We start from the raw sequence: 12,775 nt of genomic DNA on the forward strand, positions 1-12,775 counted from the left end.
CCCCCACTGGCCCTTCAGGCTCCCTCCAGATGCTTCTAGAAGGAAGGTGGGGAAGGCGGGAGGGAGAGTGTGGTGAGCAGATGCCTCCCAGTGAGCCCTCCCCCTGCAGGCCGGCCCAGACCCCCGTCCCCAGTCTGGCTCCACCCCCACCGACGCCCCTCTTCGGCATCTGTCCTAAGGGGGAGGCTAGTAAAAGCCGGGGTGGGGGGCAGGCTCCGCGGGCTCCAGGCTTCCGGGCGGGCTCGCTCTCCGCAGCCGACCCCCGTCAAGCACTTCCTACTCCGATGCTTACATTTAAATTAAGTAAAATTAAGAACATCTGAATTTCAGTTCCTCCCCCTCAATGGCCGTTTCATTTCTTTTTTTTTTTTTTTTTTAAGATTTTATTTATTCACTTGACAGAGACAGTAAGAGAGGGAACACAAGCAGGGGGAGTGGGAGAGGGAGAAGCAGGCTCCCATGGAGCAGGGAGCCCGATGCGGGGCTCGATCCCAGGACCCCGGGATCATGACCTGAGCCGAAGGCAGACATCTATCTGATTGGGCCACCCAGGCATCCCATGGCTGAATTTTCTTTTTGAAGATTTTATTTATTTATTTGACAGAGAGAGACAGCGAAAGAGGGAACACAAGCAGGGGGAGTGGGAGAGGGAGAAGCAGGCTCCCAAGGAGCAGGGAGCCCGATGCGGGGCTCGATCCCAGGACCCCGGGATCATGACCTGAGCCGAAGGCAGACGCTTAACCACTGAGCCACCCAGGCGCCCCTCACTGGCCATCTCAAGTGTCAGGTGGCTCCGTGGGGCTGGCAGACGCTGACCGGGTGGTCAGAGAACATCACCTGCCGGCAGGAAGCTCTGGTAGCGCCACTCACATTTGATCTCACTGACCCTTCACAACAACCCGATGACGCAAAGGTAATCATTTATCCACCTTAGACACGAGCACCCTAAGGTCTCAGCAGGTTCGGGTCTGGAGCGAGGACTGAAGCTCAGAGGGACAGCTCCAGGCTGCAGCGCGCTGTCCCTATGCCCGGAGCTGCCCCTAATCCCAACTGCTGTGCTCTCCCCTCCCTCTCGTGTGAGTGGGACTGACTTCCCGGTGCTCAACAGCCACTGTCCCTCAGGGCTGACCCTGACTGATGGGAACACCTGGGATTTAAGCACCCCCCCCTTTTTTTTAAATTAAAGTGTAGTTGTCATGCAGTATTATATTAGTTTCGGCTGTACAACAGAGGGAGTCACCAGCTCCGTACATTATGAAGCGATCACCAGGATAAATGCAGCTACCATCTGCGGTCACCATACCGAGTAGTTATGTATTATTAACTACATTCCCTATGCTGTACCTTGTCCCCCTTCATATTTATTCACAACTGCAAGTTTGTACCTTTTAATCTCCTTCCCCTATCTTGCCCTTCCCCCCACCGTCTTCCTCTGGCAACCACCAGATTGATCTCTGTATTTATGAGTTTTTTCTGTTTTTGAATTTGTTGTTGTTCATTTGTTTTGGTTTTTGGATTTCACATATAAGTGAAATCATGCTGTATTTGTCTTTTTCTCTCTCTGACTTATTTCACTTAGCATGATACCCTCTGGGTCCATCCATGTTGTCAAAAATGGCAAGATTTCATTATTTTTATGGCTGAATAATATTCCATTGTGTATATATACCACATCTTCTTTATCCATTTATCTATCAATGGACACTTAGGTTGCTTCCATAGTTTGGCTATTGTAAATAATGCTGCAATGAACATAGGGGTAACATATATCTTCTCAAATTAATGTGTTCGTATTCTTCAGATAAATACCCAGCAGTGGAATTGCTAGATTGTATGATATTTCTATTTTTAATTTTTTGAGGAACTTCCATACTGTTTTCCATATGCACCACTTTGCGTTCTCACCAACAGTGCACGAAGGTTCCCTTTTCTCCACATCCTTGCCAACGTGTGTCCTTTGAATAAGGCCCTTCCAGCCAGATGTGAGGTGATATCTCATTATGGTTCTGATTTACATTTCCCTGATAATTAGTGATGTTGAGCATCTTTTCCTGTGTCTGTTAGCCACCTGTATGTCTTCTTTGAAGAAACATGTTCAGAACCTCTGTCCATTTTTTAATTAGATTGTTCGTATCTTTTATATATTGAGTTGTATGAGTTCTTTATATATGTTGCATATTAACCACTTATCAGTTATATCATTTGCAAGTATCATCTCCCAGTAGGTTGCCTTTTCGTTTTGCTGATGGTTTCCTTTGATGTGCAGAAGCTTTTTAGTTTGATGTCCCATTTGTTTTGTTTTTGTTTCCCTGACCTGAGGAGACACATCCAAAAATATATGGATAAGGGGCACCTGGGTGGCTCAGTCAGTTAAGTGTCCAACCCTTCGTTTCACCACAGGTCATGATCTCAGGGTCCTGGGATAGAGCCCTGCATTGGGGTCCCTGCTCAGCGGAGAATCTGCATCTGTCCTTGTTCCTCATCCTCTGCCCCTCTCCTCTCTCTCTCTCTCTCTCAAATAAATAAATAAATAAATCTTAAAAAAATATATTGCTAAGACCAATGTCCCATACTACCTATGTTTTCCTCTAGGAGTTTCATGGTTTCTGGTCTTACATTTAAGTCTTTAATCCATTTTGAGTTTATTTTTGTGTATGGTGTAAGAAAGTGGTACAGTTTCATTCTTTCTCATGTAGCTATCAGGTTTTCCCAACACCATTTATTGATGAGACTGTCTTTTCCCCATTGTATGTTCTTGCCTCCTTTGTCAAAGATTAATTGACCATGTAAGTATGGGCTTATTTCTGGGTTGTCTATTCTGTTGCACTGATCCAAGTCTATTTTTCTTTTTTTTTTTTTAAAGATTTTATTTATTTTTTAGAGAGCGAGCAAGAGAGAAACAGCATGAGAGGGGAGAGGGTCAGAGGGCGAAGCAGGATCCCCGCTGAGCCGGGAGCCCGATGTGGGACTTGATCCCAGGACCCTGGGATCATGACCTGAGCCGAAGGCAGACGCTTAACCATCTGAGCCACCCAGGCGCCCCCAAGTCTATTTTTCTGCCAGCACTATACTGTTTTGATTACTATAGCTTTGTAGTATCATTTGAAGTCAGTGAGCATAATGTCTCCCACTTTGTTCTTCCTCAAGATTGCTTTGGCTACTCAGGGACTTTTGTGGCTCTATACAATTTTTAGGATTATTTTTTCTAGTTCTATGAAAAATGCCATTGGTATTTTGATAGAGATTGCATTGAATCTGTAGATTGCTTTAGGGGGTATAGACATTTTAACAATATTAATCCTTCTAATCCATGAGCATGATATACCTTTCCATTTATTTGTGCCTTTTTCAGTTTCCTTCATCAATGTCTTATAGTCTGCAGTGTAAAGTTCTCCTTGGTTAAATTTATTCCTATGTATTTTATTCTTTTTAATTCAATTGTAAATGGGATTATTTTCTTAATTTCTCTTTCTGATAGTTTATGATTAGTGTATAGAAATGCAACAGATTTGTGTATATTATTTCTGTATTCTGCAACTTTACTGAATTCCCTCATTAGTTCTATAGTTTTTTTTTGGTGGAGTCTTTAGGGTTTTCTATATAGTATCATGTCTGCAAATAGTGACAGTTTTACTTCTTTTCTGACTTGGATGCCTTTTATCTCTTTATCTTGTCTGATAGCTGTTGTTAGGACTTCCAATAATATGTTGAATAAAAATGGTGAGAATGGTAGTGTCTGGGTCATGCAGTCAGTTAAGCATCTGACACTTGGTTTCGGCTCAAGTCATGATCTCAGGGTCATGAGATCAAGCCCTACATCAAGCTCCACACTCAGTGCAGAGTCTACTTAAAACTTTCTCTCCCTCTCCCTGTCTCCCCCATCACCACTCTCTCAAATAAATAAATAAATAAATAAATAAATAAATAAATAAATAAATAAATAAATAGTCTTAGGGGAAAAAATGGTGAGAATGGGCATCCTTGTCTTGTTCCTGATCTTAGAGGAAAAACTTTCAGCTTTTTACTATTGAGTATAATGTTAGCTGTGGGTTAGTTATTATAAATGGCTTTTATTATTTTGAGGTATTTTCCCTCTATGCCCCCCTTGTTGAGATTTTTTTATCATAAAAGGATGTTGAATTGTATCAAATGCTTTTTCTGCATCTATTGAGATGATAATGACTTTTATCTTTCATTTTATTAATGTGGTATATCATGTTGATTGATTTGTGTATATTGAAACATCCTTGCATCCCTGGAATAAGTCCCACTTGATCATGGTGTGTAATCCTTTTACTGTATTGTCAAATTTGGTTTGCTAATATTTTGTTGAGAATTTTTGTATCAGTGTTCACTGGGGATATTGGTCTGTAATTTGTGTGTGTGCGTGTGGTGTCTTCCTCTGATTTTGGTATCAAGGTAATGCTGACCTCATAAAATGAGTTTGGAAGTCTTCCTTCCTCTTCAACTTTTTGGAATAGTTTGAGAAAAATAGGTATTAATTTTTCTTTAAATGTTCAGTAGAATTCACCTGTGAAGCCATCTTGCTCTGGACTTCTATTTGTTGGAAGTTTTTTGATTACTGACTCACTCTCCTTACTAGTAATCAGTCTGTTCAGATTTTCTATTTCTTCATGATTTGGTCTTAGAAGATTATATTTTTCTAGGAATTTATCCATCTCTTCTAGGTTGTCCCATTTGTTGGCATATAATTTTTCGTAGTAGTTTCTTACAATCCTTTGTACTTCTGTGGTGTCAGTTGTAACTTCTCTTTGATTTCTGATTTTATTTTATTTTTTTCTTAATGAGTCTAGCCAAAGATTTATCTACTTTGTTTTCTTTTCAAAGAACAAGCTCTTAGTTTCATTGATCTCTTCTATTTTTCTGTCTCTATTTCATTTATTTTGACTCTGATCTTTATTATTTCCATCCTTCTACTAACTTTATTTTCTAGTTCCTTTGGGTTCCTTTCCATCCTTCTACTAACTTTATTTTCTAGTTCCTTTGGGTTAAGTTTAGATTGTTTATTTGAGATTTTTCTTGTTTCTTGAGGTAGCCCTGTATGGCTATGAACTTCCCTCTTAGGACTGCTTTTGCTGCATCCTATATATTTGGGGATGTTGTGCTTTCATTTTCATTTGTCTCAAGGTATTTTTTGATTTTCTCTTTGATTTCTTCATTGACCCATTGATTGTTTAGTAGCATGTTGTTTAGCCTCCATGTTTGTGTTTTTTTCTAGTTTTCTTCTTGGAATTGATTTCTAGTATCAAAAAAGATTCTTGATATGATTTCGATCTTCTTAAATTTGTTGAGACTCATTTTGTGGCCTAACATGTGATCTATCCTGGAAAATGTTTCATGTGCACTTGAAAAGAATATGTATTCTGCTATTTGGGGATGGAATGCTCTATATGTATCTATAAAGTCTACAAACCCCATCTGGATGAGAATTCTCCCCCCATTATCCTCCCCACCTCCTTTTAGCCCTGAATTTTCCTTTGAGTTTTAGTATTATGGGTTTGATTCCTTTCCCAACCCATCTCCATCTCAGTTCAAGATCAGCCTGGGTCCTGGAAGATTCCTAACCTAGCAGCAGCCCCTAAGGTCACCTTCCTCCCCAAGGGAATGGTATGCAGCCATCTCAGCTCATAGAGCCAATTCCACTAACGCTTTAAAAATGCAGCAACATCTCACAGCTCAGGGGTAGAGTGAGAAGTCAGGAAGAGTTCACACACCCAAGCAGCTAGAACCTGGTGAAAGTAGAAGCAGCTAGGGTAGAGGCTTCAACTGTTCTGCGCGCAAAGCACAATAAGTGCTTGCAACCTAGACCATTTGTGGTTGCCCTGTCTCTACCTTAGCTGCAGCCCTGCAGAGCTGCTGCCCCACATTCGGGACTTGCAGCTGAGCAAAGGCATAGACAACTCAAGTCAAGAGATCTGTTGGAAAGAAAACAATAAGAGAAAATGTACAAATGTTAACATCTTAAGGTGAGTGGATAAAATATCCATTTCCTATTTTACTTCCTCACCATGTCCACCTCTCCCAATCAACAGAGTCACATTAGAAGTGCCTGCCAGTGTCAGATTGTTTTCCCACTTCCAGTGAATCAGAGAATCTAGAGCACAAAAAGTTAGAAAGTTCACACTCTCCATTCCTGTCTTTGGCAATAAGCACATTGAATTCTTCCCAGACTGTGTGGAACTTCTCACTTAAAGTCTTCCAGGAAAAACCTTACTGTCAGAAAGTGTATCCTGGTATTTTACTGAACGCTCCATGCTTCAGTTTAAACTCCCATGTTCTGTCCTCAAAGAAGGTGAAGGTGTGTGGCCTCCTTCTCTGTTGAGGGCTCATTAAGTAGTTTCCAGATTCTATCTGTTAAAAGTGATGCTGCTATGAACATTCTTGTATATGTCTTTTGGTGTCAATATAAATGTATTTCTGCTTGGTGTGTACCTAGGAGTGAAAATGCTGGGTCATCGGGTATCTTTATGATTCATTTAGATTTTGTCATGCAGTTTTCCAAAGTGGTTGTACTAATTTACACTCCCACTGGAGGTGTACAAGAGTTCTAGCTGCTTTACATCCTCGCCAGCACTTGCCTGTCTACCTTGATAGTTTTAGTCATTCTCTTGGGGGAGGTAGTGGAGTTTCATTTAGTTTAAATTTGCATTTCCACAGGGATTTATGAAGTCAAGCTTCTTTTTATATGTTCATTTGGCACTTGGATATCTGCTTTTGTAAATTACCTATTCAATTATTTTGCCCATTTTTCCAATGGGTTGTCTGTCTTTTTCTTACGGACTTCTAGAAAGTCTTATATTCTGGATATGGGTCCTTTCTCAGCCATGTGTATGGAAACTATCTTGTCACCCTGTGGCTTACCTGTTTACTCTCTTACTGGGTGTTTTAAGGAACAGTTCTCAAAATAATAACCTGACAGTCTTAAAACCTCAGATTCAGAACTTCCAGCCCATTCTACTCCAACCTCATCAATCCCTGAGTGCCTCCTAAACTGATGGTCCTATGGACCATTCTCAGGATTCCACTTTTCCACCTCATTGTAGTGTACAGACACATTTCTCCTTGGATAGGAGGCAAATTTGGAGAACTGGAGGTCACTCAGGGTGAGGGATGGATGATCTTAGTGTTTGCAGAACTGTGCTGCCTTCCAAGCTAAATGATGCTGAAATCACACAAATTCTGGCAGCCTCTGTATCTTTCCATAGCCTTGTCCCATCTTGGTTCATTAGCATGAGCTTTTCAAAACCACGGAGAATGTTCAAAAGTGCTTATTAGTAAATTACCTGACTCCTTCGGGCATCATGGTGAAGAAAGTTCACTTATGTAATACCCCTTCCACCAAAGAGGAAATATTATTTGAACTTTTAAAGTTTCTTCCCTACTTCCTCTATTTAGTGTATGAAGCAGTAACACCACCTACGTCATAGGGGTCACTCACCCACACCTGGGCCTGTGGCTTAGATGCTCTTCCCTCCACCCTGACTTTGCATCTGCCTTTATCTGGACCTATGTCCCTCCTCTGTGCCAGACCAGGCCCCATGCTGCTCTGCAGGATTGTGCTGTTCGTTGGTAAGTCACTGAGCATGAGCTTTCCCTCTTGGGTACCAAAGACTGTAAGTCATTTATGGGACTTCTAATTTCACCTTTCTGGATTCAAGTGGGTTTTATGGCTAGAGCTTGAAATGAGTGTGTGCACATGGGTGTGCTTGACAGAGATGTGGTGTGGTGGGGGGCCTCCCTGATGTTCCCCATCCCATTTTCCTTGGTCCTTGGAAGGGCAGGCTTTCAATGTATCAGAGCTAAATTAGGGAGGCAGAAAAATCACATTGTGAGGCCCAATGACATGTTTACCCTGTCAAATAAGATTAAATTACTCATCAGGCTGTCTCAAAAGGAAAATGAAGTTATAGAAGGAAAGAAGGTTTTGGGTAGGGGGTGGGCTGGAGGGATCAGGGAAATGGAAAAAGGCAGTTCTGTGCATTTTGCTCAGCAATAGGAAATGGGCTTTTACAAAAAAATATATTGTCATGAAGCCTCAGTGTTTTCTTAGAAGCAGTCAACCATGACCAGGCTTCTCATCTGGTCAAGAGGCTTTGCTCTGAGTGTCCAAAGCCCTTTACAAACTGGCCATCCCCCTTCTGCCTACGTCCTTTCTGTCAGGAATGAGGAGGAGGGTCTGTTTTGGGTCTGACTGGTCCTTGGGGAAGGTCTGAAGGATCAAATCCATTCTCCCTGATCTATATCTCTCTTCTTGACCCACCTCCCCAGGGGCCAGTCACCCATGCCAGCGATGGAAAGCCTGCTCCTCCAATAGTAGAGAATTATGGGAGTGGGGAGAGGGTCACTAGACGCCCCAGACTCAACTCAGTCTCAGCCACTATTACCTTTTACACTTAGAAGGAACAAGTCTGGGTGGAGTCACACTTGATGCTTGGGGACCCCAGAAAACCAGATGTGGAGGCTAGATGTGGAGGAACAGTTACCCTAAGTGCAGAGTTAGGGTATTTCCTCTTAGATGTGGGCAGAGACAAAGAAGAAAGCACTGGAGGCCTGCTTTGTAGTGCGTAATGTATCTCATCTAACCTTTAGAATCATAGGGTAGGTATTTTTCTATCCCTATTAAACAATTGAGGATACTGAGGTTCAAAAGGTTATGAAACTTGCATAGAATTACCCTGCTAGCGAGAGCAAAACGGAGATGCAAACCCAAATCCGTTGGTGCTTTCTCCATCCCACCGCGACACCTCCAACAGGGCTGTGGTTGGGTTCTAATCAAGTAAGACTGGAAAATAAAATTCATTTCAAGTTCCTGGTGGGGTATGTTCACACTACAAATGGTGCCTATTACTATTATTGACTATCAGAGATTCAAGAGGCCAGGGGCCCTGACGCTGAACATGCTGGTACACAGCTATACACTAAAGGTGTATTTGAAGTTTAGGAGATGAACCTTAATTTTCTTCTGTGCCAGGACTGGAACCCAACTTCTGTAGACATACACACCGCCTATGACAAGTATCTCAGAGCTCCCACAACACCACCACTCCCTAGCACCATGGAAGGCACAGCTTGGCAAAGCAGCATGCTCCAATGTGCTAGAGCTCAGTTATGAGCTAGTCCTTCATGCTTTGCTGAAACCTGCCTCCCTGGTCTCTCTCATTCCCATGAAATAGTCCCACTTCTGCCTGAAGTCTCTCCCCCTCTTTTAAGCTCCACCCACTGAATATTTGAAGACCACCGGGTCCCTACTCTGCTGTGTCTTTCTCAGATAAGTATCCCCCGACCCCTCGGGTGGGGAATGGTTTCTCGGCCCTGTTCATCATCCTGGTCTGCTTGGTCTCGATGCACCTGGTCAGTGGGCCAGAAGCTGGGCCTTCCCCTCCCCCCCACCACGGCCTGACCAGCACCAAGGTCGACCGGGCTGCCGCCTCCATTGCCCGGGACTCTGTTGTGTGGCTTATGCAATGGCTGTGTCACCAGCTCATCTTCAGCCTGTAGCAAACTGGGGTCCACGGTCCCCTTTGTAGGAAGGGCTGTAATGCAGCCCCCGCCCCGCTGCGCCCCCCACGGCCAGCCGGCTTCATCACAGACACTGGTTCTGCAGGCACAGCTCCCAGGGGTCACAGCACTGGACAGCAGGTCATCGGGGCCTGGGGACACGAGCTCATCTGAAGTGCCCCCTGCTCTCTGGATGCCTTCTCTCTTGTAGGCTTCTGTGCCCTCAGCCCTGCAGACTCACCACTTTGAAGCTGCAGAGGTGTTTTTCCGGTAAACAGGGGAAAGGAAGGGGGGCATCACTACGTTGCAAGGTTTTAGTCACCCTGAGGTCAGGCCTTCTTTCTCCTTTCAGTGAATGCAGTAACCACATTTCCAGGGAGTGGGTCGCTATACGCAACCGCTCTGTAAGGAAGAAATGACTGTCATGCTTCTTATTGTATAGGCAGAATCAGGAACTGAAGGCTATGGGATTCAAACAGTGTATCCAAGTTCACACAGAAAGAGACGGATTCATGAGTCAAGTTCAGGTCATGTGATTCCAAACCCTACATGCTTCCCACTACACCAAGCTCAGAGGAGAAGATGTGTTTAGATGGGGCAGGGGGAGATGGAGGGATGGCAAGAAAGACTCATCATGGGCGCCTGGGTGGCTCAGTTGGTTAAGCGACTGCCTTCGGCTCAGGTCATGATCCCGGGATCCTGGGATCGAGTCCCGCATCGGGCTCCCTGCTCTGCGGGGAGCCTGCTTCTCCCTCTCCCACTCACCCTGCTTGTGTTCCCTCTCTCGCTGTGTCTCTCTCTGTCAAATAAATAAATAAGAAAGACTCATCATTCTGCACACACTGAGAGCCTGTGGTTGAGCTAGCCAAGCTGAGCAGAGAAGTGAAGCTGAAAGCCTCCGTCTGGGTCCCAGGCCGTGTGGACAACGAGGGTGACAGCATGTGAATCAACATGTCAAACAGCCGCATCTCAAGCCCCTGGTAAGAGGGTCTTCACCCACCCCTCCCAAGGCCACTCCCACATTTCTCCATGTCTGCACAGCACCTAGGACCGGTCAGTGTGAAGGACACAGTAGGGCCTGAGGACAGCTGGCCCAGCTGTGTTTGGCCCTATGACACTCATTGCTTCACCCCTTGTCCCAAAGTCTAGAACACTCTCCACCACTTCGTGTCTGGCTGTGCCCCTCCATCCCTTGGGCTACTAATACCTGTCTAACCTCATCTATCATCATATTGTGGCTTGGCCTCTCTTCCCAGGCCACTTTTGCTCCTCTAACATTCATTCATTTAAAAGCATTAGGGGCAGGCAGCTGGGTGGCTCAGTTGTTTAAGCAACTACCTTTGGCTCAGGTCATGATCCCGGGGTCCTGGGATTAAGCCCCGCATCAGGCTCCCTGCTCAGCGGGGAGTCTGCTTCTCCCTCTGACCCTCCCCCGTCTCATGTGCTCTCTCTCTCTCATTCTCTCTCTCTCAAATAAATAAATAAAATCTTTTAAAAAATTAAAAAATTAAAAAAAAAAAAAGCATTAAGAGCACCTGGCTGGCTTAGTCAGGGGAGCATGTGACTCTCAATCTCACAGTCATGAGTTCAGGTCCCACACTGGGCATGAAGTCTACTTAAAAATTTTATTTTTAATTAAATAAAAATAAATATTCTGCTCTGAGCCAACATGGCTCAGTCAGTAGAGCATGCAGACTCTTGATCTCAGGGTCATGAGTTCAAACCCCGTTTTAGGTGTAGAGCTTACCTAAATAAAAAGAAAAAAGCAATAAAGCAAAAAGCATGATTAGGTCAATTACATAAAAATATTTTGGGGCACCTGGCTGGCTCGGTCAGTAGAGCATGTGACTCTTGATCTCGGGGTTGTGAGTTCAAGCCCCACATTAGGTATAGAGATTACTTAAAAATAAAATCTTAAAAAATAATAATAAAATGATGATAGGTAGATAGATGATAGATAGACAGATAGATGATAGATGATAGATAGATAGATAGATAGATAGATAGATAGATAGATAGATAGATAATAGATGATAGATAGATAGATAGATAGATAGATAGATAGATAGATAGATGATAGATAGATGATGGATAGATAGATAGATGATAGATAGATAGATAATAGATAGATAGATGATAGATAGATAGATAGATAGATAGATAGATAGATAGATAGATAGATAGATAGATAGATAGATAATAGATAGGAGCATCAGGGCAGCATATAAAGGTACTGCAAACAGACCAGTGTGATGCACTGGCCTGTTTGTCATCCCCTCACTGATCGAAATGGCAGGCCAGGTCCCTCAACCTTTAGTGATTCTTCACCTCCTTCATCAGTCACTTCCATGCTGGACCCTCCAGAGCTCTACAGACAGATCGGGCCGCCGGACTGCATGGTCTCCCTTTGCTCTCTGAGTTCTGCAGGTGCAGACAGGAGCTCGGACCCACCCATGCAAGGGTCCACTCTTCTCTCTCCTACTTCATGTGCCCTGCCCCACATGGCTGGGCACAAAGGAAAGCCTGCAAGTGTTTACTCAACAGAGCTTGTTGAACACAGACTGTTCCTGGCACAGATCCTAGGCGTAGGTGACGTGACCGTGAACAAGACAAGCAGAGTCCCCGCTCTCGCAGAGCTTACATTCTACACAGAGGGAGACAGGTGATAACAAGGAGGCAGTTTAAAGAATAAGATAACTTCAAATAGAGACAAGTGTTCTGATGATAATACAGTGGGGTGTTGTAATAGTGACTGAGGAGAATTATTTCAACTGGGGGTCCCAGGAAGACCTAAGGGTGTGACATTTGAACTGAGATAGGGCAGAGTATTCTAGGCAGTGGGTCCAACATAAAAGCTGAGTGGCTGGGGGTGCTGAGGGCCTGGGGCGACTGGGGGGCTGGAGAGCTGAGTGGCTGGGGGGCTGAGTGGCTGAGGGGCTGAGTGGCTGGGTGGCTGGGGAGCTGAGGGGCTGGGGGGCTGGGGGGCTGGGAGACTAAGTGGCTGGGGGCCTGGGGGGCTGAGTGGCTGGGGGCTGAGTGGCTGGGGGGTTGGGCATTTGGGTAGCTGGATGGTTGAGTGGCTAAGTAGCTTGGTGGCTTGGTGGTTGGGTGGCTAGGTGGCTGACTGGCTGGGGGGCTGGGGGGCTGGGAGCTGGCAGTTGGGGAGCTGAGGGGCTGAGTGGCTAGGGGGCTGGGGGGCTGAGGCTGGGGGCTGGGTGGTTGGTGGCTGGATGGTTGAGTGGCTGAGTAGCTTGGT

General features: G+C 44.6%; 1 protein-coding gene across 1 annotated transcript in view; it reads left to right on the forward strand.

Annotated features, from left to right (window-relative positions):
- Positions 1-7,529: 7,529 nt before the first annotated feature.
- Positions 7,530-12,775, forward strand: part of FCRL6 (Fc receptor like 6) — a 12,180-nt gene continuing 6,934 nt past the window's right edge. The window contains 1 exon segment of the mRNA XM_035009582.1: positions 7,530-7,590. Within this exon segment, the coding sequence (XP_034865473.1) occupies positions 7,530-7,590 (61 nt within the window).

This window comes from Mirounga leonina, unplaced genomic scaffold (assembly GCF_011800145.1).
Source record: "Mirounga leonina isolate KUSES-001 unplaced genomic scaffold, KU_Mleo_1.0 Mir_154, whole genome shotgun sequence".
Lineage (NCBI taxonomy): Eukaryota > Metazoa > Chordata > Mammalia > Carnivora > Phocidae > Mirounga > Mirounga leonina.